The following is a 27,887-nucleotide window of genomic DNA, read 5'->3' as shown; positions in this document are numbered from 1 at the left end:
TTTACAACGATTCAATTAATTCTTTCTCTCTCTCTCTGTCTCTCTGCGTGTGTGTGTGTGTAACGTCATGAGCGTCAAAGAGAGATAACCGTCCCAAAGCGGAAGCTGACTTCAAATAGAAAGCGAAAGCGTCTTTGTCAGTAAAGGATCCATTTTAGATGTAAACCTACGCATTCTCCTGGTAAGTTGTGTCCTTTAAAATAATTTACACGATAGCAAACTAGCACAGAATCAATGCACAGTCGATGTTTTTCGTGGCACTGAAATGGCGTTCATCTATGTTGATCTGGTATGGTTTTGCTCAGAAGTTAAACTATAAAACAAAACGGGTAAATAAATCTCAAAACGCGTGGTTTGCTTACCTAAAGTTGAAAATAAGTGATATTCAGATGATTTTTAATCGAGATAATTACTCACTTATGACAATTGCTTATCATAATTGTCGTGTTTACCTAACTTTAACACGATGCTAGGCTAGTTTTCTTTATTTGAATATATCAACTACTATCAGGTAATTTAATTGCTATGTGTACCAGTTTATTAAACAACATTTAATGATTTTACAAACAAAATATATAGCTATAAAGCTACAAATACGTTTAAAGCAAACAACTCTAATGTTTACATAGAGGTAATTGGTTTTATATTAGCCCATTCGTTCATTTAGAAGTCTCTATATTGTTTACCATGTTACTTTGAATATTCTATTGGAATTAGCAAGCAAGTGTGACTTGAAAACAACATTAGCACTGTCTATTTGACTATGAACAATGTTGTACTTTGATAGTCATTGGCTGCTAACATGATTTCGCTATTTAGAGTTTGCAAATAATACTTTTATGAAATTATATTATTAAGGGGAAAGTCAGAATGTGCGAATATAAAACCAACTTTACCTCTATAACGTTTACACTTAAATCCACAAGGTGTAAAACTAGGGTAATATTAATTATCACGTTACAAATGTGTTATTTACTTAAAAATAAGACGTGTCATTCATTCATTTTCTTGTCGGCTTAGCCCCTTTATTAATCCGGGGTCGCCACAGCGGAATGAACCGCCAACTTATCCAGCAAGTTTTTACGCAGCGGATGCCCTTCCAGCCGCAACCCATCTCTGGGAAACATCCACACACATACACTACGGACAATTTAGCCTACCCAATACACCTGTACCGCATGTCTTTGGACTGTGGGGGAAACCAGAGCACCCGGAGGAAACCTACGCGAAGGCAGGGAGAACATGCAAACTCCACACAGAAACGCCAACTGAGCCGAGGTTCGAACCAGCGCCAAAGCGACCTTCTTGCTGTGAGGCGATAGCACTACCTACTGCGCCACTGCCTCGACCCAATAAGACGTGTGTAAGTTACAATTCACATTGACAGACACAATTGACTTTGTTCTACAAACAAAGGCCGAAAGGAACTGAATCTGACGAATCAGATATTTTAGAAGAATTCCACAAATATTGTGGTGAGATAACAGAACAATCAAACAAGTGTTGCAAATAGTTAACAGGATCACAACATAGATGCAAAGTACGATTTAAGGCGGATGAAATTTAAATCAAGCAGAAACCAATTGTTCTACAATAGAGGTAAAGTTGGTTTTATATTCACACATTCGGACTTTCCCCTTAATAATATAATTTCTTTAAAGTATTATTTGCAAACTTTAAACAGTGAAATCATATTGAAATAAGTGAAATAATATTCTCTCCCTATTATTGAGGTCCAGCATTTGTAGTACGTTTACTTTGCTTCGGACCAAAGCTGTTGTAGCATTTTTCAACTGTTTCAGTACGATAAAGTGTCAAAAACTCTACTGAAGCTGGTTTAGTCCAATAAAGCTAAGCATTTGGGTCTGTTTGAGGTCGATTTTAAGTCAGGGGTGTCCAAAGTCGGTTCTGGAAAGCCGGTGTCCTCTAACTTGCTTCAACACACCTGCCTGGAAGTTTCTAGAATACCTAGTAAGAGATTGATTAGCTTGTTCAGGTGTGTTTGATTAGGATTGGAGCTAAACTCTCCAGGATACCAGCCCTCCTGCCAGATTAGGGGGCCCTGCCTCGTCGCGATGATCAATAATTGAAAATCCGGCAACCGCAATAATCAAACCCCTGGGAACAACTGTGGTCAGAACCAAAGTTCACAGGTCCGTGTTCTCTGAACTCCTCTCAAGCGGTTGACTACTTCATTCTGATTGCTTGCTGCCGAACCGTGTCACAAGTACCATAAAGTTGACTTGATTTCAAGTCCTCCTCGACGCCCACACCGGAGAAGACGCGCCGCGCTGCTCCTCGCCACCGATTCTCATTGAAAATGAATGACTTCCGGCTACTTTGATGCTCTCACCGCTTGTTTGTGAATGCTACCCCGCGTCGTCACTCCACCCCACCACCCTTTCCCGCTCCTCAGTTTGTGAAGGCTTCCCCGCAATGTCACTCCACCCCACCTCCCCTTTCTCGCTCCTCAATTTATGATCGCTTCCTCGCGTCGTCGCTCCACCGACTCTCACCGTCCCCTCAGTTTGTGATCCCTCCACCACCCCACCCGCCCCCATCAGGGGCATTTTGAGAGCATTTTGCGCTACGCCACTGCCTCCAGCACCAAGTGTGGATACCCCAGATGTAAGTCAAATAGAGCTTTATTGTCATTGCGCTACATGTGTTGACATACAGAGAAACGAGATGTCGCGTCTCACAGGACAACGGTGCTACATAAATTAATCATTATTACAAGCACAACAGTAGACATGAGAGCGATTTAAAAAAAAACTATGCATCACTAACATATATTATAAGATACTTAACTATATACATTAGACAGGCTATAGAAGTACTTTTACATGAGACGGAAACAATGTTGTGCAGGAGAGGTATTAAAGGTGAATATTGTGCAAGTTCATGTTCTCACCACAAACAAAATGCTCCAGGATTAGTTTAAAAGCATACCGAGATTAGGCATGAGACGATTACCATTTTTAAGGTATATCGCAATTTGGAAAAGTCAAGGTTTTGAAACCGCCAACATTTTCTGGAATACCATTTTTAGGGTATGTGTTAGATTTTTTTTTTTAGGACTACAGCATCTCCAGCAGAAAAAAATATTGAAAGATGCAGTTTTAAATCTGTGTTTTTAAAACTAATGTAGACAGCAGAAGTCAATGATTCATTTTCATTATTTAGCCTGACATGTTTACTGCTCTAAAAATGTTTTAAATCTTTAAAAAATTTAAATAGATTTTGTTCAAAAGGGGAAAATGTGTTGCTTTTTTCTCAGACATTTAAAAAAGAATATATTTTAGAGCAGTAATCACAATACCGTAAAACCGTGATATTTTTGTCCGAGGTTATCATACCGTCAGAATCTTATACCAGCCCATGCCTAACTGAGATCACCTCTTTTAGTTGTGCCAGTGCTCTCAGTGCGCTTGTTTGGTCCACTCTTGGTGAGCAGCCGAGTATGACTGCCACTTTCACACCTGCCCAAATGAACCTCACCAAAAGTCAAACAAACTGTGGTACATTACAACCGAACTAAACGAGGTGGGTGAGAAGGCACCTCAACAGAAAACAAAAAACTCATAAAGGTTTAAAACCAGATAAGGGAGAGTAAATAAATGACGTGATTTAAAATATTAGATAAGCATCGAAGAATTGACTGGGATCCCATTGAGTGTATTGTGTTTGTAGTGTCTTCTAGAGATATGCAAGATATTATTGACATGCATATTGGTATAGACGTAAAATCACATGATTATCAGTTTTTTCGATGTGCATCCTGTTCTCCAACTTGGGATCATTCTGAAAACGTACCCCTATATACATTTCTGGAGAGTGCCAAATACTTCCCAGGAGGGATGTTTTTTTGCAGTTTTTGTCGAGTGCCATTCGCACCTGCTCTTCTTGTTTAAATTCGCTGTCGACTGACTGACCGACTTAAGCCTGGTTAATACTTCTGCGTCAGGTGACCGGCGTAACCCACAGCGCATGCAACGCGCATGGCTGTGCATTTATACTTCTGCGCGCTGTCTCTGTCGGTCTGCATTAACACTTCCGAAACGCTAGTTGGCAGTGAGGTGTATATGTTCCTTTGTGTCGAGTTTCTTTGCTGCTTTTTTGCTTTTCCTGAACACTTCCGGGTTGTACAAGTGGCTCAAACTCGCTCATTTAGAGGCAGGAACCGGCGGACGTGCAACAACTTTAACTATGAGGTAAACACAAAACAAAACTTTCCATCCGGAGCTCCTTCACGGGACTCCACACTTGTAAACAATCGCTCACGCCATTCGTGCGGCTTTCGGTCCCGCCCAGACTCGTCAGCGATATCAAGCCGACCAATCACAGAGCTTACGCTACGCGTCGTTGCGACGTGTAGTTACATTTTTTGAGAGGTGCACGTCAGTGACGGCAAAGGCGAAGGGCTATGCGTCAGCACCGTAGCATACGCCGGCGTTTGACGCAGAAGTATAAATCAGCCTTTACCTACCCTCCAACTGAAAGTATTTTCAAAAGCAATCCAGAAAAAGTAAAACTCTTGCAGCTGCCTGATGTTTTTAGATTTTACCACATTTTCAACCTGTTTTTTTATTTGTTTATTTTCAGTTTTTGTCTTACCTGCTTTCTGGAACCATTCTTCACTCAGACTCGAACCCCATCATCGCAGTCAACTCCACTCCATATCACAAGTCCACCGATGTATACAGCGAGCCACTGGACAAACTGGTAACAGCGGAAGAGCTGTCCAAACGGAGGCAAGCGGTCAGCTGGTAAGCGCGAAAAGGAATGGCGTCATACCGCCTGTAGTGTTCATTTTAAAGACGAAATGCAGCCGTATGTACCTTTGGCTACATTATTTGCGATCTCCAAAAGGGCTACATTTTCAGAATTAGCCTATGTTGATTTGCTCAGTGGTTACGTAATTAACTTTTTAAATACTATTTAAATCACAGGAGATCACTGTGAGTCAAAATGAGCCTCTGTGAGGAGAAAGAAGAAGATGCGGTTCACAGCCAGAACAAGAGAGGAGCATCTCCAGAGTCCAGCTGTGTGTCTTTGAAGAGTGATGCATCCATGCAAAAACCTGCTAATTTCAGTGATGGACCAGGGACTTTTACACCTAGGTAAGACAATAACTAGGTCTGCTGTCAAGTACTTGAGTCTTTTGAATCCTTCTCCCTAAATGTTTGCTCAGATTGTTACAATCACCTCAAGTTTTCTAGGGTCACAGAGAAAGTAAACTCACCCTATTTGATGACTTGAGGCATAAACAAACCAATTGCAGCTCAGACTGCATAGTTAAGCTTAGCTTTGGTGTCGTTTCAGGATGGACAAATGATTCTGGTCTGTTGTGGTAAAGAAGGAGCAGAGCCGAAAGGCAAAGCTCTCGACTTACCGGTCAATCTACTTTCCTACTCTCACCTATGGTCATGTGATTTGGGTCATGATCAAATAGACAAGATCTCGCATACAAGTGGACGAAATTAGTTTCCTTCGCAGGATGGCAGGGCGCACCCTTATAGATAGGGTGAGGTGCTCTGTCACCCAGGAGGAGCTCAAAGTAGAGCCGTTGCACCTCCACATCGAGACAAGTCGGCTGAGGTGGCTCGGGCATCTGTTTCGGATGCCTACCTTGGGAGGTGTTCCAGGCATGTTCCACCTTGGGGAAAACCCAGGACACGCTGAAGGGACTATGTCTCTCGGCTGGCCTGGCAATATCTTGGGATACCCCCGGAGGAGCTGGAGGAAGTGACTGGGGAGAGAGAAGTCTGGAGTTCTCTCCTAAGACTGCTGCCCCCGCGACCCGGCCCCGGATAAGCGAAAATGACATGACCTGATGACAAATTATTCTTAAACCTGAAGACCCGATAGGTCACTTGGTGGCAATCATGAGCCTTTCCAGCTCAGACTGGATTAGTTGAGCTCAACGTTGTGAGCACATATTGGATGAACGATTTAAAAATCCAAAGAGTCGAAAGGTCAAACTGCATGCATTGGTTAAGCATATGGGACTGTCAGTATAATGAGAATAAGCCACTCAAACTTAAAGACTTGTCAGATGAGGAAATATTTGTTTCTCTTTCTTATAGCATTATAGTTCTCACTTATTGTGATCCACGTTTGCACTACTTGTGGATGTTTAGGACTCAAAGGTTCGAAGACTCAAAAGTCCAACCTTCCCATCACTATTCTTTAGCATCTTCGTTTGATAGTGAACATCCAGTGTGAGATGGTTGGCGCTAGTCTGTTGGCGTTTCCTCCAATCTGTCTGATCTCATGAATGATTGATGGCAAGCACTGATAATCGAAGTGCACTCTAAGATGACGACAAAACAGACAGTAGCAAAGACACAACCTGCAACTTTCCTCACATAGGGACGTAATAAAGAATCAAACATGTTAAAGCTATCATTGGACATATTCTGCATATGGGTCTTTAATAAAGATGTTTATTGTGTCTGACCTGAATTTGGGAATGCCACACATTGCTCTTTTTGAAAATGTTGTTGTTCATCCTTTTATTTTTTGTGTTGTATGGATAGAGATAACCAGGAAAGCAACCCGCAGCTGAAGTCTTGTTCACAAGTGGCTGATGAACTACAGAGAGTCAAAGACCAGCACAAATCCAGCATGAGGAGTAAATATGAGAGATTGTTTGAGGGAATCAACCAACAAGAAAATCAAACCCTCCTGAACAGGATCTACACACAACTGTACATCATAGAAGGAGAGAGCGAAGGTGTTAATGAAGAGCATGAGGTTTTACAGATGGAGAAAACACCTGGAACGAAACGCTCTCAAGACATTCCAATATGCTGCAATGACATCTTTAAAATCTCAGCTGAGCCAGGACTTGAGGAGAAAGCCCAGATCAAGACTGTTCTCACTAAAGGCATCGCTGGAATCGGGAAAACCGTCTCTGTGCAGAAGTTCATTCTGGACTGGGCTGAGGGACGAGCCAATCAGGATGTAGATTTCATGTTTGTGCTTCCATTTCGAGAGCTGAACTTGATCAGAGATCATCAGTACAGTCTTCACAGACTTCTGCTGGACTTTCATCCTGAGCTTCAGGATCTGGACTCAAAGATTTATGAGCAGTGTAGAGTTGTGTTCATCTTTGATGGTCTGGATGAAAGCAGAATCACACTGAGGTTTTCAAACATTGAGAACGTTTGTGATCCGAATGAATCTTCATCAGTGAGTGTGTTGATATCAAACCTCATGAAAGGAGATCTGCTTCCATCTTCTCTCATCTGGATCACCTCCAGACCAGCAGCAACCCATCAGGTCCCCTCCAAATACATCAGCCGTCTGACAGAAATTCAGGGATTCACTGATCCTCAGAAGGAGGAATATTTCTGCAAGAGAATCACTGATGAGCATCAAGCCAGGAGAATCATCTCCCACCTCAGAAGAGCAAGAAGCCTCCACATCATGTGCCACATACCCGTCTTCTGCTGGATCTCCTCCACTGTGCTTCAGAAGCTCCTGGAGGAAGATGTGAGTACAGAAATCCCTCAAACTCTGACTGAGATGTACATCCACTTCCTGCTGATTCAGATCAACATGAGGAAGCAGAAGTACGAAGAGGGAGATCCAGAGAAACACCTGCAATCCAACAGAGAAGTGATCCTCAAACTTGCTGAAGTGGCTTTCAGACAGCTGATGAAGGGCAATGTGATGTTCTACGAGGAGGACCTGATCGAGAGCGGCATAGACGTCACTGACGCCTCAGTGTATTCTGGGATCTGCACTGAGATCTTCAAGGAGGAATCTGTGATTCATCAGAGGAAGGTCTACAGCTTCATCCATCGAAGCTTTCAGGAGTTTCTAGCCGCTTTCTGCGTGTTCTACTCGCATTTGACGAAGAAAATTGAGTTATTGCAGTTGTTTCTTGATGATGAACATGAGAGGTACGCATCTAAGAGAAACTCTTTGTGTGAGCTTCTGAAATCTGCAGTCAATAAAACTCTTCAGTGCAAAAATGGATACCTTGACCTTTTTCTGCGATTCCTCCTGGGCGTTTCGCTGGAGAGCAATCAGAGACTTTTAGAGGATCTGTTGACGCACACAGAGAAGAGCTCGGAAATCATCATGGAGACTACACAGCACATTAAAGACAAAATCAGAGACAGCTTTGGCCTCCTAGCTGACAGATCCATCAGTCTGTTCCTCTGTCTTCTTGAAGTAAAGGATCAGACTCTGCACGGAGAGATCCAGGAGTATGTTAAATCAGATGAACAGACAGAGAACAAGCTTTCTCCTGGACAATGCTCAGCCATCACTTATATCCTTCAGATGTCGGAGGAGGTGCTGGAAACGTTTGATCTACGCAAATACAACACATCAAATGTGGGCAGAAAGAGACTGATCCCAGCTGTGATGAACTGCGCAACCGCTATGTGAGTAATTCTTCTAGTCAGAGGTCTTAGTGGTTGTTCTTAACCAAAAGTTGCCAATGTTTGATGTATTTAGCCTGTTTACACCAGTGTTTCTCAACCATGTTTCTGGAGGACCACCAGCAGTGCATGTTTTGGATGTCTCCTTTGTTGGTTACACCCATTACAGGTCCTTTAGTCCCTGCTAATGAGCTGATGATCTGAATCAGGCATGTTTCGTTAAGAAACTTTGGGAGACTTGGCAAATGTTCCGAGCTGGTGGTCCTCCATGAACGTGGTTGAGAAACACTGGTTTAAACAACAACATTGTTTTGGGACTGAAAATAGAAGTTTTTAAAAAAAAGCTTATGTTGTTTTTAGGTAAACACCCCAATATGAGTCTTTGAAAACAGTGACGTATACGAATTATAGGGATTAAAGGCAAACGCAAACCAACACACAACTATAGTGGAGTATGTTTAGGTTGTTGCTCAAGTGTGATGAGTAAAATGTGGATTTACTTCACTTTACAGCCTAAAAGTGAAGGCACACAATTGGCAAATTATACATAGACGTGTGCTAAGCCGCCATCGTAATCATAACTCTAAAATGCGATATGATCATTTAAACGAAGTGCACACTTTCTGTTTCATTTTGACTGCTAAGTGCTGTTCCTACATTGCGCACGACTCCCAAACGATCACTGTGCCACAAACTGAATATTATTTACAACTATATTACCTGTTACTCACAACATTTGCAGGTTCTGTTCACTAAAGTAGACGCGGGCGCATAACATGAAGACAAAAATCACATTTTAGGTGTAATTATACATTTTAAATACAGTATGTGAATCAACATCATTTGGAGGTGTCAATGTCACTGAGCAACGTATGTGAAACAATGAAAAGACTTGTGCGGCCGCCTTGACTTCTCTCCTGAACTTGAAAATATGATTGGCAGAATCGTAGAAATGCTGGATTAAGATCGTCTAGGGGGTCGAATCGAGATTGCGATCTTTTTACGATTAATTGTGCAGCTCTACTAGAAGGGCACGTCTCTACAGTTCATAAGGTTTGTTACTTGATAAACCTGGTTGCTAGTAGCAATGTAAGATGAAACAACTGATGCGACCAAAGTCACGGTCAATTTAGAGTTTGTGCTTGCGAAATCCAGTCGTGCTATGCCTTGAAAAGAGTTGGGAAAAAAACAATATGATTACACATTGATAAAGCAAGAGATTGGTCTATATCTAAAATTTCTGTAGAGAGAGGTCAAGTTTTGATCTTCTATTGGTCTCTCGCAATTACATGATGCGATTTCGCAGGTCAGAGTTCACCAAGCTTGAATTTTTGAGCGAAATGTGACACTAAAGGCTGATTTACTGTATACTTCTGCGTCAAACGCCGGCGTATGCTACGGCGCTGACGCATAGCCCTTCGCCGTGGCCGTCGCCGTCACTGACGTGCACCTCTCAAAAAATGTAACTACACGTCACAACGACGCGTAGCGTAAGCTCTGTGATTGGTCGGATTGGTAGCGCTGACAAGCCTGGGCGGGACCGAGAGCCGCCGAATGGCGCGAGCGATTGTTTACAAGTGTGGAGTCCCGTGAAGGAACTCCGGATGGAAAGTTTTGTTTTCTGTTTACCTCAAAGTTAAAGTTGTTGCACGTCCGCCGGTTCCTGCCTCAAAATGAGCGAGTTTGAGTCACTTGTACAACCAGGAAGTGTTCAGGAAAAGCAAAACAGCAGCGAAGAAACTCGACACAGAGGAACATTTACACCTCACTGCCAACTAGCGTTTCGGAAGTGTTAATGCAGACCAACAGAGACAGCGCGCAGAAGTATGAATGCACAGCCACGCGCGTTGCATGCGCCGTGGGTTACGCTGGTCACTTGTTGCAGAAGTATAAACCAGGCATAATTCGCACGCACTTGCGTTTCCTGTCTGCCGGAAGTCTATGGAGAGAAAAGGGTAGTGTGATCGCAGCTTAACAAACCACTAGCAGCAAATGGATAACGTGGATCCCCGTCAACTCACTTTAAAATTAAAGATAAATGTTACCACCAACCTCAGCGTTTGAAACCATAATAACTCTGTCAGTACTTTATTTCATTTGCAAAGATATGTGCCCTGTCAGTGTTGTAAAAAATGAAGGTTATTATATCGAACCCTTGAAAGCGCACAAGCCTTGCTTTTGTCAAATCTGTTACAAAGAGAACTAAGCGCACAAGCCAAACATGGTAAACTGCTTTTTTGAGAGGATAATGAACAAATACTGTAGACTTACGCAGCAGATGTGTGGCAGATCATATTACCTGTGCACACAACACAACCCCCATTTGATAATGACAGCCCATGCTCATGTGATTATCCTCTTAAATTGTCAGAGTTGTGGGCAAATTATAAGTTTGAGGCTCTGACAGTCCTTTAATTTTACTGAAGAATCCTGCAAGCACTTTTATTGATTATTCATTTATTCTATGGTCAAGTTATGATATTGTATGTTACAGTTGTAAGCTATTACAGTACCCTAACAGATACTGTTAACTAAAAAGTGACAGTGACAAATGCTGACCTGGCATACTTAATACAAGCTTGTCACTTGTCTTTTTGTAAACAATGATTGCTTAAAAACTAGAGGTGTGAACCTATACTGGTCTCACGGTTCGGTTCGGTTACGATTATCATGCCTTCGATTCAGTTCAATTCGATATCTCGGTGCATCACGGTGCATTGACGATGCTTTCCATGTACAGTGTTTTATTTTAGGGGGGAGGCTATTGACCTTATTCTAAAATGCGGAAGTGCGCCTGTTTTCGCGATTGTCTTAGAACTTCCGTTTCAGTCGACTATGGGAGAAATGACAAGGAATAATAAACGGCAAAAAACGGTCAAACTACTTGCTCTACAAACAAATGTTTGCATGACTATACTGACCAAGTAGAATAATATAACTAGGAAATATCAGTTTACAACATTAAACAGCGAAACGAGCAGTTTTTAATGTCTAAAAATAAATGGAAGTGAATGAGACCGGAAGTCTCAAGCCAAAAAGATTCAAATGGCAGCGTCCGCTGGTCTGCGGAGAATAAGGTCAATAACAAGCTGTCTGTATAAACACACAGACACACAGCACCACACTGTCTCTCATTCAAACACAAACACACACACTTAAGTCCTCGCAACAGGGAGAGCTCGTGCTGAGTGGAGCAAAAAAAAAACGAAAAAAGAAGCACTTTTCCGACGGTCCCTTACTAAGAGCTCCTCTCAGCTCTCCCGGCTAAACACGTATTGCGAGGGCTTAAACGGAGCAGTGCTCATAATGTCGAGCGAAAAAAAAAAAGAAAAGAAAGACAGCTGAGAAACATAACGAGCTTTGTCTTTTTGTAGGAAACACACTTTAGATCTTTTTAGGGTAAGAGGTTTTTGAGTTATTGCCGTCTATCACTGAATGCGTGTCAGGACTATCAAAAACAAAACCAACTGAACCGCGCTCATTTCTGGCGCCCCCCCTGGACACACAGCGCCCGTAGCATTTGCCTATGTGGCCTAGGCCACGGGCCGACCCTGAGTTGGCTGTGTTGGAAATACTTCGCTCTCGCCTCCCTCGCGACAGAGCGCATAGGAGATAAATGACGTCAGTGCATAATAACCGGTTATGATTATTACTGAACCGATACCGAATTGTCCGCATCTGCATCGCGGTGCACCGATGAAACAATTAATTTTGACACCCCTATTGAAAACATTGTGTAGACATATATATTTTTTAAATGCTAGGAAAAATTAACAATTATTTGGAAACGTTATTCTGTACATGTAGGCTTTATAGTGCGTTCACACTAGACATGGATGAAGTGCCAAGGGCAAGTGATTTGCATGTTAAGTCAACGCAAAGGCTTGAACAGACATCCTGCAGTGCGATCTAGGAACAAGTGGACTTAATGATTATTCGGTGGTTTTCAGTGTTCCTAAATCACATAGTACAGCTAATCTTTCGATAAAAAATCATGTTAACCATTAAGCAAGACTAAACCCCGCCCAGGATGCGAATCCGCATCTATTGTGAAGTGAATTTGATGCTTGAATACAGCGAGTTAACTCAAAATGTTCACGCATCTATTCACGCTTGAATAGCGCAATTTATTAGCGCATGCCGAGTCTGGTGTGAACACAGCATTAGTGATCCCTGGATTTAAGCTTTTCTGTACAGTGTCTTTCTAGTATTAGAAGTTTGCATGTTGTGTTGAATATTAGTTGAATGTTATTTAATCCTTGCATTTTTTTTAAATTCTTTGTTGCAGACTTGTTGGATGTCATCTCTCGGATCAGCACTGCGAAAGTTTATCCTCAGCTCTACAATCACCAAACTCCAGACTAACCGAGCTGAATGCGAGTAACAATGACCTGCAGGATTCGGGTGTGAATCTGCTCTCTGCCGGATTGAAGAGTTCACACTGTCAACTAATCATACTGAGGTTAGAAATGTATTTAATCTAACTTAAACATGCTAAAGCACGAACATTTTGTTTAAATGAACTAGTTCAGGCTCAGTGGTTAGCACTGTGGCCTCCAGCAAGAACGTCGCTGGTTCGAGTCCTGGCTGGGTCAGGTGGCCTTTCTGTGTGGAGTTTGCATGTTCCCCGTATTCATGTGGGTTTCCGCTGGGTGCAGTTCACCAGTTTAGGTGAACAAGATAAATTAAATTGGCCTAATGCCGAGTTCAGACTGCATGATTTTCAAAGTAGTCGTGTCACAGATGTTTTCACACTGCATGACTATCTGGGCTAGCGTTTCGTCGCTGCTTTGTTTACACTGCAAGATGGATCGGGGACAGGGGCTTTCAGATTGCATGACTTTACTATAGGAAGAATCGCCGACAACTTCGTCCAAACTACGTTCTCATAACTACATAATGAGAAAGAAGCCTTTAATGGGGTAGAACATGTACATGTTTGCTCACCTGGGTTTAAAGGGAATTAGCCATTTCTCCTCATCGTTGATAATAAACTAATTTTTTTCTGTATGAACCGTCAAACAGACACGGTTGCTCCTGAGTCCTGTCAAACCTCCACTAGTTTTTCCTCCATTTCGTGGGTCCAAATAAACCGAAAAAGAGCGCTTTTAACTTCTCCCGCAGCCTCCCGCTGGCCTGCAGCAGCTATACACACACACACACACACAAGTGAAAGCTGCTCTCTCATTGGCTGTAGGCGATCGCTGATTTTATTTTCAGTCAAAACTCATTTTACACGGCATGATTTGAATCGCCGACAGCTCCAGATATTTAGCATGCCAAATATCTCGCAGGCATCACCGATTTATCGGCGATTCTCTCAGATCGCGTCTTTGATCGTTCATACTGTGTGATCGTCACTCACGTGCACGAGCAGCGATTCGCCTGTGATTTCAGGCATTTGTCGGCGATTTCTCAAAACCTGTCGGCGAGCCAAAATCGGGGCTAAAATCACGCAGTCTGAACTAGGCATAAGTGTATGTGCGTATGTAAATTAGATGTTTTCCTATGTATGGGTGTTTCCCAGTAATTGGTGATTCATTCTGCTGTATAATGCTCATTCCCTGATAAATAAGGGACTAAGCCGAATGATAGTGAGTGTGTAAAGTAGTTTAAATACTAAAAAAAGAAACAAGAATGCATATATTTACTTGGTTTTGTGTATCATGCACTCCTGCCAAAAGTTATTTGGAGCTGGTATATAAAAGAAATATATTAATAGACTGGAAAGCTACTGCTGCCCATTGTTTTACAGATGGCTTGCTGAGATTGTCTTTATCTTACATCTTGAATCTAATTCTCTCACTAAATGATCAAAGGTCTGAGTTCCTTTCGCCAACATTTGGATAATAGTTAAATTAAAAGAGTTAGACCTATATTAGATAATTAAGGTAGTTTTGTGCAGATTTCTCTGACCTTTTATTGAATAATTTTTTTTTTTACCTTTACTAAGGGTAAATAGTTTACCCCAAAAAAATATTCTGTTATTAATTACTCACCCTCATGTTGTTCTAAACCCTTGAGACCTTCGATCATCTTTTGAATACAAGAGCTGAAATTTGAGAGCTCCCTTATCCTGCATACACAGAGTCCTAAAACGTTCAAAGTTGGGAAAAGAAACCAAAATATTGTCTAAAAAGCCCATTGTAACACTAAGAGTTGAGTGACAATAGAGGTGAGGGTCCAAACGCAGTTTATTAACAGCTTAGTCGGGCTGGCAATAGTCAACAGGAACAAACGATATCATGAAGGTAATCCAATAGCGTAGTCATGGTCACAGGCAGAAGTCGGTGCAGGCAGCAAACAGGGTAAACAAAGAAAAAAGGCAAGTATCTAAACCATAGGTCTCAAACTCGATTCCTGGAGGGCCGCAGCTCAGCAACCCTAATCAAACACAGCTGATCCAAATAATCAAGAGTCCTGAACACCTTGATCATTTGAATCAGCTGTCTTTGATTAGGGTTGGAGCAAAACTGCAGAGCTGCGGCGCTCCAGGAATCGAGTTTGAGACCTATGATCTAAAGGCACAGTAGGACTAGACAAAGAAAATGCTTCGCGATGGTACACATACAAGACTCAGCCATGTGTGTGTGTGTGTGTGTGTGTGTGAGAGAGAGGTGAATATGTAGTCTATGTGATCTGTAGTCTAATATGTAGTCTAGTCTATGTAGTCTATGTTTTCCCAACGTTCAAAGTTGGGAAAAGAAACCAAAATATTGTCTAAAAAGCCCATTGTAACACTAAGAGTTGAGTGACAATAGAGGTGAGGGTCCAAACGCAGTTTATTAACAGCTTAGTCGGGCTGGCAATAGTCAACAGGAACAAACGATATAATGAAGGTAATCCAATAGCGTAGTCATGGTCACAGGCAGAAGTCGGTGCAGGCAGCAAACAGGGTAAACAAAGAAAAAAGGCAAGTATCTAAACCATAGGTCTCAAACTCGATTCCTGAAGGGCCGCAGCTCAGCAACCCTAATCAAACACAGCTGATCCAAATAATCAAGAGTCCTGAACACCTTGATCATTTGAATCAGCTGTCTTTGATTAGGGTTGGAGCAAAACTGCAGAGCTGCGGCGCTCCAGGAATCGAGTTTGAGACCTATGATCTAAAGGCACAGTAGGACTAGACAAAGAAAATGCTTCGCGATGGTACACATACAAGACTCAGCCATGTGTGTGTGTGTGTGTGTGTGTGTGAGAGAGAGGTGAATATGTAGTCTATGTGATCAGTCTATGATTTGTTTTTAGTTGTGTGTGTGCAATCAGGGAGAGAACTGGAACTGGTGTGTGTGTGAGGTGCATGATGGGATTTGAAGTCCAGTTCCATGACAGATTTGTAGTTCTTTAGCGATCTGCAACTGTGACACCCATGTGATTTCAGTGGTTCAACTATAACTATACGACGCTTCAACAACATTCTTGTGCACTAGAAAAACGTAATCTTAAAACAAAATGTGTAAGCAGTATTGTTCAAAATGTGCGTTTTTTGTAATCAAATAAGTGTTCTCACAGGTTTTAATAATGAAATACTTGTTTTTTAGATTGGCAGGTTGTAGACTGACTGGTGTGTGCTGTGAGAGTTTGTCTTCTGCTCTCCAATCATCAACATCGTGTCTGAGAGAGCTGGACCTGAGTAACAATGACCTGCAGGATTCAGGAGTGAAGCTTCTCTCTGATGGACTGAAGAGTCCACACTGTCACCTGAACATACTGAGGTTTGATTTATAAGGTTTTCAATAAGATATTTAACGAATAATAGAGCTACAGAAACAAATCCGAAAGAAGTTTAAGAGAAATTAATTGTGACACCCTTGTAGCAAAGATAGCCTTAACTTTTTTTAAAGTACTGGAGTACAAAATGAGGCTTTTCCCCTTACTATTTTGTAACGCAAAGCAGGTTTATGTAAATAGCACAGTCTGTCAGACGCAGCACAGTGCTCATTCAGTAAAGACACAGCTAAACAGATGTGTTTTCAGTCTCGATTTGAATGTGCCTAATGTTGGAGCACATCTGATCATCTCTGGAAGCTGATTCCAGCAGCGGAGGGCATAGTAGCTGAAGGTGGGTTCACCCTGCTTTGACTGAACTCTTGGAATTTCTAATTTAATTGATCCCAATGGTCTGAGTCAGGGGCGGACTGGCCAAAGAGAGGCCTGATGGACATGTCCCGGTGGCCTGATGGTCAATCTCACCTGCCACTGTGACTCTGGCCCCCTGTTCTTCACTTTCCGATCGCCATACATCCACTGTCCTCCCCCCGCTCTTCACTTACCCTTGCTCCTCATTTACCAATCGCCATACACACCCCACCCTGCCCCAGCTCTTCCCTTACCGATCACCAAACAACACTGTATCCTAGGCTATTTAGTGATTATAGACAAGAAATAATACTTTAACATCTATTCAGGATGTAACTGGAATCCAGGATAAAGACCTGAGGATAAGTGTGATGGTGGCACACTGGCGAGGAAAGGAGTTAATGGGTGAAAATCCTTTTTGCTTTATTCTACCACTTAGGTTGGCGACCTGCAACCTCACTGCTGAGTGCTGTGAGAGTTTGTCTTCAGCTCTACAATCCTCAAACTGTGTCCTGAGAGAGCTGGACCTGAGTAACAATGACCTGCAGGATTCAGGAGTGAAGCTTCTCTCTGATGGACTGAAGAGTTTACACTGTCAGCTCAACATACTCAGGTATATAAGACTAAAGCCTTGTTTATACTCGACGCGTCCGCTTGTTCGTTTGAGTGCGTGCGGCGAATGTGACGTCATGGCGGAGTTTGCCGAGCTTCGCTTTGGGTGCGCACGGCATGATTTCGGCTGGCGGTGCGTCGGGCATTTTTTGAGACTCGAGCGAAGAGTGCGCGCGGCGCCGCAACTGATTTGAGTTGAATATGAAACACTTTGAAGAGATTTGATCTGAAACAGTAGGACTGAACACACATCTTATGACTCGTGATCAAAGATAACCAGATAATCAATAATTCTTGGCTAGAAATTGCAAACAGCCATGGGAAAGGAGAAAGTTTTTGTTAAAAGGTTTGGAAAAACCTGAAGAATACGTTTATTAAAATCAAAAGAGGCCATGGCAAAATGTACACAATTACAGAATATGTTTTTTCCACCCGTCATAGGTTTTGCACTGATGTATTTTGTTTAATTTTGTGTTAAAAACTATTTAATAGTTACAAAACTATAATGAAGTCGCAAAATTTTTATTTTTGATAACTGGAAAGGAATAGATATACTGATGCCTTGTTTCTCTGGGATTTATTGTTGATTTTGGTTAGGAATGTTGGACCATCACTGCCATTTTAGCATAAGAATAGGACAGAAACTAGCCAGACAGTAATGTGTGAATTGTCAAGCGGGCTAAATCTAAAATAATCTGTATTTTTTTAGCAAGTCTGCTTTTTTGCTTTTATTTTTGCGATAACAAATCATTTATTTGTCGAGCAACTCATGTTCTGTTGTCATTAATATTTTAATAAATTGTAATAGGTATAACTGTCCGAGATATGAACAAAAGCAAGTGATGACCAATAATTATTTGCTAGAAATAACAACAGCAGTGGGAAAGGAGGAAAGTTTATGTTTTAAAAAATTGGAAAAAAACCTGAAAGAGGTTTGTTTATGCCAAAAGAAATCATAGCAAAAGTGGAGACCCGGATACACAATTACAGAATATGTTTTTCCACCAGTCATAGCTTTTACACTAACCTATATTATTGGATCGTATTTGTAATACATCAGTATCTTTTTAGTAAGTGTACTTTTTATTTTATTCCTGCCGTAATAAAAATATATTTGTAGAGCAACTCATGTTTTCTTTTTATTAATATTGTAATAAACTTTAAAAGGTAAAACTGTCAGAGATATGGACAAAAGCAAGTGATGCATCAAAGTTTGATTTAAAAAAATCTTAAAGGTTATAAAAATGCTTATAATCATTAAAATAATTCATAAAAACAATACAAATAATAAGTTTAAAAATATTGAACGAAATTATGATATGACGTACTTCCGGAAAGTTCCTACTTCTCTGTTTATCCGTCTGATGTTAAGGTGGGTTTCTTTTTACCGCCCTCTGTCGTTTTAAAGAATATCACAATGGTGAACGTGGTGAGTATAAAAGCCTTGGCCGTTTCGCGAAAGGCACGCGCAGTCAGCGAAGGTGCGCGATGCGGCGCCAGGCACGAGTATAATCCCAGCTTTAGGCATATATGTTATATATAGTAAATAGTTACTTTCATCAACCTAATGAACAGTTTTAACCTACTCTTGACTTCATTTGGTGATTGTAATGTCAGATCAGGTTCTTAGCATACCCTGATTGCTGCATTTGCTTTAGTTTACATTCAAATAGGTAAATACTATTCAACTTGACGCATTTCTTAATTAAATGAATGACGAATCACTCTAGGAGTCCTAACTTTACATTGAATGATGATTATTTAAGTAAAACCACCTCAAATGCCAAATGATCACTCCCCTGAAGCAAATGACGGGGGAAGATTGTCAAACTCGCACAGAAGTCTTGGCAGCTGAAGTGTGGCATGGCAGATGTCTGCAAGACCTGTGTTCAGTTTCGCGTGCTTTCCAAATGCAATCCCAAACTCAGCCAGAAGTCGATGTTTACCGATGTCACCCGTAGCTGAACCTTAGTAGGATCTTATGTGTTTTTTGTTAACTGGCCCACATATTGCAAAAGGAGCTGTGAACCTGAAGAACATTCCCACCTATTCTGAATGTATGGCAACACATATATGGTAATAATCTGGCCCATATCTGTTTAGCCCACATCTGTGTGCAGCTATCACCCACATTTGGCCCAAATGTTCTTGATAACTGTGTAATGAAATCATCTTTTTTCTCTCTCCCTGAGAACAGATTATTCCATGACAACCAATGAATCAGAAACATTCTTCACACATAAATGTTTTATGAATTATAAAACTGTATTTACTTGGTTCTAGTTTTTAAAATATCCATTAGCAAATCCATTTATTTTAGCCAGTGTTTGGGCGTTCTTTTTAGGCCCTCCAGTGTGTTCTCGAGACTGTCACAACTTTCAACCCCCACTTTTTTTTCAATGACCGTAATACCTCAACACCCCCCCCCCCCCCCCCCCCCACAGACACACATTTTTTGTTGTACTTGTGACCATCACAACAAATCCGCCCGCCCACACACACACTTTTCATTCTTAAAGAAAATTTTTTTATTTTTTATTTTTGCATTTCAGCGAGTTTTGGATAGTTTTTGGTCTGGAATCAGTCACCTACATCTGGCAACACTAATTTTAGCCATTGTTTCTTCAATTCTCTTTATATGAAGGTCTGGTAACACTTTAAAATAACTATCTGTCATAACTAGTTATTAGACCATTAATAAACTGTTAGTTAACAAGTTATAAATGACTTGTGAAATAAAAGTTAATAGTTTGTTAATTATTTATAACTGTGCCTTATAGATGGCTAATAGATAACTTACAAGCTGTTAGTTAACAAGTTGTAAATGACTTCTTAACTGTATTTTAATGATTTATAACTATACCTAATAAATTATTAAGAGATCATAAACAAGTGGTTTGTAAATAACTTAATAAAGGCTTGTTAAGTATCAGTTAATAGTTTATATATGTTATTGGGACGTTATTCTAAAGTTGCAGTTATTCTTCGTTTATTAATTGTTAGTAAATGAGGAGTAGTTGCAACTTTAAAATAACGTCCCAATAACATGCTTAAGCTAATAACTAACACTTAACTAATATATGTACTCACCCTTTACAGATCAGTTGTTCACCATCTAATAAAACCAGTGAAACTTTGTAGAACTTTAATAAAATACATTTATATTTATTTTGTTTTCATGTTTAGCACTTCATAGGTTTGTATTCTTGTATACTGCTGTACTACCATGTCATGGTTCAGTATGTGTGTTTCTATAGATTAAACACAACTTTCGACATTTCATCTGTGGAGCTTCTTTGGTAAAACACAGCACACAGAAAAGCATGTGAGTGGAACAAGGTTAAGATACAAACATTTTATATTTGAAATATCACATCAAATTTCTGTAGCTTGAACTTGTTCCATCCATTTGCTGTTCTACAAAGTTTCACTGGTATTAGTAGACGGTTAACAAATGATGAACAACTGATCTGTAAAGTGTGAGTACATATATTAGTTAAGTATTAGTTATAAGCTTAAGCATGTTATTGGGACGTTATTCTAAAGTTGCAACTACTCCTCATTTACTAACAGTTAATAAATGAAGAATAGATGCAACTTTAGAATAATGTTCCAATAACATATATAAACTATTAACTGATACTTAACAAGTCTTTATAAACTAATTTACTAACAGCTTGCTCATGATCTCTTAATAATTTATTAGGTATAGTTATAAATCATTAAAATAAAGTTAAGAAGTCATTTATAACTTGTTAACTAACAGCTTGTAAGTTATCTATTAGCCATCTATAAGGCACAGTTATAAATGATTAACAAACTATTAACTTTTATATAACAAGTCATTTATAACTTGTTAACTAACAGTTTATTAATGGTCTAATAACTAGTTATAATGGATAGTTATTCTAAAGTGTTACCGAAAGTCTAAATAATGAACACTTTCAGTAAAAAAAACTACTGATGATGTGCCGTCTGATAAACCAATGTAATCTGGACTATTGCTGTGTTTGTAGATTGTCTGGCTGTATGGTGACAGAGGAAGGCTGTGGTTTTCTGTCTTCAGCTCTGACTTCGAACCCCTCACACCTGAGAGAGCTGGATCTGAGCTACAATCATCCAGGAGATTCAGGAGTCAAGCTGCTCTCTGAACAACTGGAGGATCCAAACTACACACTGGACAAACTCAAGTACGTAGACACCGCTCTGTCTATGTGTGTCTATTAATTGTGTTAAAAGTTCAGAAATCAACACTGTTTTTTTACAGTGCGGATCATGGAGGGGAGTTCAGAATTTCAGCAGGACTACATAAATGTAAGTCTATACAAAAATAGACACATATGTTTAAAAGGGTTAGTCCACCCAAAGATGAAAATTACTATATTAATTACTTACATCGTTCCAAACCTCTTCAGATTACAATAAAAATATTTTCGATGAAACCCAAGAGCTCTCTGGCTCTGATCCTAGACAGCAACCATCCCAACTAATTCAAAGTAAAACCAAAACACATCTTCAAAAGAGTTTATATCCCCTCCGTGGCTCAACCGAAATCTGATCAAGCTATGAGAATCCTCACACCCCATTCACACAGGGCGTCAGCGTCAACGTTTCCCATTCCCTTTGAATGGGTGACGTCAGGCGTTGCCGAACTGCATTGTGGATTCGTCAGCGCTGCTTCAGAGGCGTTGCTCGCTGCAGAAGTTGGGACTAGCTCAACTTTTCAAGCGCCGACGGAAGCGTCAGCCAATCAGATCGCTGTATGCAAATACACCAGCTAGACAGTGGCCTATTACTGACTGAATTTAATTGGCTGACGCTTCTATGACGATCGCTTCATCCCCAACTTCAGACACGCGTTCAGTCAAGCGTTGACGCTGAAGCCCCGTGTGAATGGGGAGTCCCAGTATCCCAGTATCCCAGTAGATCAGCAGTTTCTGAAATACTCAGACCAGCCCATGCATTGACAACCATGCCACATTCATAGACACTTAAATCAGCTTTCTTCCCCATTCTGATGCTTAATTTGAACTGCAGCAGAATTTCAGCAGGACTACATAAATGTAAGTCTATACAAAAAGACACATTCGTTCAAAATGGTTAGTCCACCCAAAGATGAAAATTACGATATTAATTACTTACATCGTTCCAAACCTCTACAGATTACAATAAAAATATTTTCGATGAAACCCAAGAGCTCTCTGGCTCTGATCCTAGACAGCAACCATCCCAACTAATTCAAAGAAAAACCTAAACACATCTTCAAAAGAGTTTATATCCCCTCTGTGGCTCAACCGATATCTGATCAAGCTATGAGAATCCTCACGCCCCATCCACACGGGGCGTCAGCGTCAACGTTTCCCATTCCCTTTGAATGGGTGACGTCAGGCGTTGCCGAACTGCATTGTGGATCCATCGGCGCAGATTCAGAGGCGTTGCTCGCTGCAGAAGTTGGGACTAGCTCACCTTTTCAAGCGCCGACGGAAGCGTCAGCCAATCAGATCGCTGTATGCAAATACACCAGCTAGACAGTGGCCTATTACTGACTGAATTTTATTGGCTGACGCTTCTATGACGATCGCTTCATCCCCAACTTCAGACACGCCTTCAGTCAAGCGTTGATCCTGAAGCCCAGTGTGAATGGGGAGTCCCAGTATCCCAGTAGATCAGCAGTTTCTGAAATACTCAGACCAGCCCGTGCACCGACAACCATGCCACATTCATAGACACTTAAATCAGCTTTCTTCCCCATTCTGATGCTTAATTTGAACTGCAGCAGAATTTCAGCAGGACTACATAAATGTAAGTCTATACAAAAATAGACACATTCGTTTAAAAGGGTTAGTCCACCCAAAGATGAAAATTACGATATTAATTACTTACATCGTTCCAAACCTCTTCAGATTACAATAAAAATATTTTCGATGAAACCCAAGAGCTCTCTGGCTCTGATCCTAGACAGCAACCATCCCAACTAATTCAAAGAAAAACCAACACACATCTTCAAAAGAGTTTATATCCCCTCCGTGGCTCAACCGAAATCTGATCAAGCTATGAGAATCCTCACGCCCCATTCATACGGGGCGTCAGTGTCAACGCTTCCCATTCACTTTGAATGGGTGACGTCAGGCGTTGCCGAACTGCATTGTGGATCCGTCGGCGCAGATTCAGAGGCGTTGCTCGCTGCAGAATTTGGGACTAGCTCAACTTTTCAAGCGCCGACGGAAGCGTCAGCCAATCAGATCGCTGTATGCAAATACACCAGCTAGACAGTGGCCTATTACTGACTGAATTTTATTGGCTGACGCTTCTATGACGATCGCTTCATCCCCAACTTCAGACACGCCTTCAGTCAAGCGTTGACGCTGAAGCCCAGTGTGAATGGGGCGTCAGTGTCAAACTACACCTTGCTAGAACCAGGTTGGGACCCCCTTTTGCTTTTCAGAACTGCCTTAGTTATTTATGGCATAGATTCAACAAGGTACTGGAAATATTCCTCAGAGATTTTGGCTCATAGTTGCTGCAGATTTGTGGGCTGCATATCCACGATGCGTATCTCCCGTTCCACCACATCCCAAAGGGATTGTCCAGTTTCGGTGAGCCTGTGTGAATTGTAGCTTCGGTGTCCTGTTCTTAGCTGACAGGAGTGGCACCCGGTGTGGTCTTCTGCTGCTGTAGCCCATCTACCTCAAGGTTGGATGTGTTGTGTGTTCAGAGGTGCTCTTCTGCCGACCTCGGTTGTAACGAGTGGTCATTTTGAGTTACTGTTGCCTCTCTATCAGCTGGAACCAATCTGGCCATTCTCTTCTGACCTTTGGCGTTAACCAGGCATTTGCACCCACAGAACTGCCGCTCACTGGATATTTTTTTTTTCAGACCATTCTCCGTAAACCCTAAAGATGGTTGTGTGTGAAAATCCCAGTAGACCAGCCCGTGCCCCGACAACCATGCCACATTCATAGACACTTAAATCAGCTTTCTTCCCCATTCTGATGCTTAATTTGAACTGCAGCAGAGCAGATCTTCTTCAGAGAGTTGCTGCCATGTGATTGGTTAATTAGAAATTTGCATTAATGAGCAGTTGGACAAGTGTACCTAATAAAGTGTACCTAATAAAGTGGCTAGTGAGTGTATTTGAAAAAGTACGAATGCATTTAAGGGAACACCTCTAATGCAACACAGGAGCATGCACCCTATACTGACACTGAGAAGAAGAAACTTGTGTACAGTTTTGATTGAACTATTGAAGGCATGTGGACTGTTTTGAGGATATTTTTGATGCGTTGGTTTCTGGACAAGTCAGGACCCTTGCTGTCTATGAAAGGTCAGAGAGCTATCTGATTTCATTCAAAATATCTTAATTTGTGTTCTGAAGATGAACGTTTTTGGGTGAACGAACACTTTAATGATGTGTTATGCGTGTAGTGCTGTGTTACTAATGTTCTCTTGTGTTCAGATGCCTGCGATCTCACTCTGGATCCAAACACCGCACACACTTGTCTCATTCTGTCCGAGGGAAACAGAAAGGCAACATGTGGGGAAGATGTTCAGCTGTATGCTGATCATCCAGATAGATTTGATGGGTGTCCTCAGGTTCTGTGCAGAGAGAGTCTGTCTGGACGCTGTTACTGGGAGGCTGAATGGGTTGGAAATGCCATCATATCAGCCACATATAAAGGAATCAGAAGGAAAGGTGAGAGTTGTGCCTGTGAATTTGGATACAACAAAAACTCCTGGAGTCTGATCTGCTTAAATGAGAGATTCACTGTCTGGCATGATCTTCATTCAAGTGACGTTCGTGTCCCTTCAGACTTCTGTAATAGATTAGGAGTGTATGTGGACGAGGCGGCCGGCTCTCTGACCTTCTACAGTGCGTCTAAAACGCACACGCTCACACACTTGCACACATTCAGCAACACATTCACCGAACCACTCTATGCTGGATTTACAGTTTTTCATTCGCTGTCTCTGATCTGACTTGAGAACACTGAGAGGAAAAGCATCCTTTGGGAGCGCAGATGGTCAAGACAGTTCTGGAGGTAATAATAATAATACTGAACCACGTTAATGACAGACTTTGGCTGAGGCACTGCAAGAAAAAAAACAACAACATTTCAGATGTTTTATAAAGTTCTCTGTTCTTTGGTTTGTCCATCACACCCGTTTTTGTTATCACACGATCTGTTCAAACAAATCACATCACTTTCGATTTCAGTTTTTTTTGTAAATGTGTTTCCATCATAGTTTAGGTTCACTCAGGCAGACTATGTGAAAAAGAAGGTTGACAGCGTCCAATATCGCCTACTATTCAGTAGGTACTGCATTTCAATTTGAATGTACTACTCGACTGATAGAGAGGTACGTTCTTTACAGTACGAATGTTAGCATGAAAGGCACTCGGATGTACTACATACGCCATTTTGTCATGATCATGTGACTGACTTGCGTTCAGTTCACTCCCATTCATGAATTCTCTCGTGGTGCATCATAGGATAGCATAGCGTCCAACTGATGCGCACTTCAGAATCTCGCTGGAAGATTATCCGTGTACTTCTCCCATACTGATTCTCGAATTCTATCAATTCAGACATACTACTTGGCTCGCATACTGTTTTTAGCATACTTTATAGTATGGAAGTAAGCAAGTGGTGCTTATTAAACAGCAGGAATAACAGCGTTTCCTTGGTTACTCCTGTAACAAATGTGCTACACTGGAAATTGATATGAATTACACAGAGATCTTCTTATCGCCAAGACGCGTGAACGTTTTGATTAACACGCTTCATTCACACGTCAAATTCACTTCACAATAGATGTGGATGCTCGGCATTAGCAGGGCTTCAGTCTACCCGGTGACAATAGCTTCGTTGCTAAACAGCTATTATGGATTTTATTCAGATAGTAGCTGTGCTTTATGTACTTTAGGAAGGCTGAAAAACAGCGTAGATTCGTTTGGCGCCATGTCTGAGTCCACTAAATTGACTGTGCTGAGCCCAGTTTGATAAACTGTTTTTCAGTGTCGGCAAGAGGATTTCCCCTTTGGACACCAACAACAGGCGTTACATCATAATCATGCCCCCTATAAGAGCAAGCTCCTGATTGGTTAACACAGCGAAAATGTTCAATGAAGTTCAGATCTTCCAACTCGCGGGATACGCGCGTCAAATGCCAAAACACTCAACTCGCTCTGCTTTATTCGCATGAATCTCGTCATTCGTGCCACCTCATTCACGCGAATACCACTGCAGGATGTCTGTCCACATCTTTGCATTGACTCAGTATGTAAATCACTCTCGCTTGATGCTTCATTCGCATTTAGTGTGAACACAGCATAGTAGTCGGTTAATGGGACAAATAAAATTGGCCCAAAATAGAGGATATCCCAGCCAGTATGGGACAGTTAGCAACCCTATCCATATGTCTTGTGTCCATCAGTTATTTCATGCCATTTGTCATGTTATTTCATTCATAAGTGTGTATGTAAAGTTTCAGCTCAAAATACAACATAAATTACGTTTTATAATGCTGTGTTCACACCAGACGCGGAACGCGTGGATAAATCGCGCTATTCACGTGTAAACAGATGCTTGAACATTTTAAGTTTAGTCGCTTCATTCGCACGTCAAATCTGCAATGGATCAGAGCAATTGACGCAGATTTGCGTGATGGACAGGGCTTCTGTCTGCCCGATGACTCTAGCTTCGTTGCTAAATGGCTAACATGGAATTTATAGAGAGAATAGCTATGTTTATGTGCTTTATGGAGGCTGAAAAACAGCGTCAATTCGTTTGGAGCTGTGTCTGAGTCCACTAGATCTAGCTCTGTGAGCTCATAGACTTCTCCAGAAACTTAACCTGGAGGATGAAGGCTTTCAGCGGTGCTTTCGACTGAGCCGAGCCCAGTTTGTCCAACTCTTGTCGGTGTTGGCAGGAAGATTCCCCCCCCCCGAGACACCAACAACAGGTTATAATGACGCCCCCACAAAAGCAAGATCCTGATTGTAAGCTCCTGATTAACGGTTCGAATGTTCACTGAAGTTCAGATTTTCCTACTCAAGCATTTTGCGGCGAAACGCGTGTTAAGTACGCCAATAGCACAAAACGCTCAACTGGCGCCGCTTTATTCGCGCCATTCTCGCTGCCTCATTCGTGCATATCGCACTGCAGGATGTCTTCACACTGACTTAACATGGAAATCACTCGCGCTTGACGCTTCTTCTGCCTCTATTGTGAAGGCAGCACAACTCTTTGAAACTCTGATTGTAATTGTGCCATTTTGGTCACTGTCGCTTTAAATTCAAATGAGATTGTGCACTCTCTTCAAAAAGGGGTGGAGCTGCAAATTCCTATGTGTCAGCATAGTGGCTAATGTTCTATCCTAATGAGGGAGAGATGGTCACTAGTGGGCGGGGCTTTTCCCCTCTGATGACATTTACAAATTAGAATGTCAAAGTGTTTCTGCAGACAAAAATATCATTACGTTTTCACCATTAGAAGCTGGTTATATTCATAGACTGTTGCTACACAACTGTGTTTAAACCCTTCATAAAAGTGATTTTTGCATAATAGGTGCCTTTTATCAAAACGTCCTTAGGATTCAATTCTGCTTCTGCTTCTAATATTTGGTGTTTCAGTAAATTGTAATGAGAATAAATATTTTTTGCCATGTTTTGATATATACTTGTTTATTTTCCTATTATTTCTCATTTGTCAGTGATTTTTCCTTTAGTAAAGTTCTGAATTGTAGATTATCCATGCATAATAATAATATCCATGTATAATATCCATGTGGGGTGTC

General features: G+C 41.3%; 2 protein-coding genes across 5 annotated transcripts in view; both read left to right on the top strand.

Annotated features, from left to right (window-relative positions):
• Positions 1 to 27,887, top strand: part of si:ch73-170d6.3 — a 108,783-nt gene that overhangs the window by 6,393 nt on the left and 74,503 nt on the right. The window lies entirely within an intron of this gene.
• Positions 9 to 27,763, top strand: LOC103910999 (protein NLRC3). Of its 4 annotated transcripts, none has more exons than XM_068220504.2 (10): positions 9 to 181; positions 4,606 to 4,769; positions 4,953 to 5,123; positions 6,543 to 8,402; positions 12,688 to 12,861; positions 15,941 to 16,114; positions 16,918 to 17,091; positions 21,107 to 21,280; positions 21,358 to 21,404; positions 24,547 to 27,763. In XM_068220504.2, exons 3-10 carry the CDS (start codon positions 4,972 to 4,974, stop codon positions 25,065 to 25,067), a joined length of 3,276 nt encoding a protein of 1,091 aa, XP_068076605.1. In that variant the 5' UTR covers positions 9 to 181; positions 4,606 to 4,769; positions 4,953 to 4,971; the 3' UTR covers positions 25,068 to 27,763. The 4 variants fall into 4 exon arrangements, 3 of the variants coding, with proteins under 3 accessions (XP_068076605.1, XP_073804343.1, XP_068076606.1); XM_073948242.1 differs by having other exon boundaries at positions 58 to 181; positions 4,646 to 4,769; XM_068220505.2 differs by lacking the exons at positions 15,941 to 16,114; positions 16,918 to 17,091 and having other exon boundaries at positions 62 to 181.

This window comes from Danio rerio, chromosome 4, assembly GCF_049306965.1.
Source record: "Danio rerio strain Tuebingen ecotype United States chromosome 4, GRCz12tu, whole genome shotgun sequence".
NCBI classification, from domain to species: domain Eukaryota; kingdom Metazoa; phylum Chordata; class Actinopteri; order Cypriniformes; family Danionidae; genus Danio; species Danio rerio.
The sequence above is the reverse complement of the archived record's forward strand: the minus strand, read 5'-3'. Positions and strand labels throughout refer to the sequence as shown.

Bases quoted from the DNA above. Each gene is read 5' to 3' on its own strand.
- LOC103910999 (XM_068220504.2), top strand. From the start codon at position 4,972: ATGAGCCTCTGTGAGGAGAAAGAAGAAGATGCGGTTCACAGCCAGAAC. The intron at 12,862-15,940 runs GTTAGAAATGTA...CTTGTTTTTTAG, and splicing joins TGTCAACTAATCATACTGAG to ATTGGCAGGTTGTAGACTGA. The intron at 21,405-24,546 runs GTAAGTCTATAC...TCTTGTGTTCAG, and splicing joins TTCAGCAGGACTACATAAAT to ATGCCTGCGATCTCACTCTG.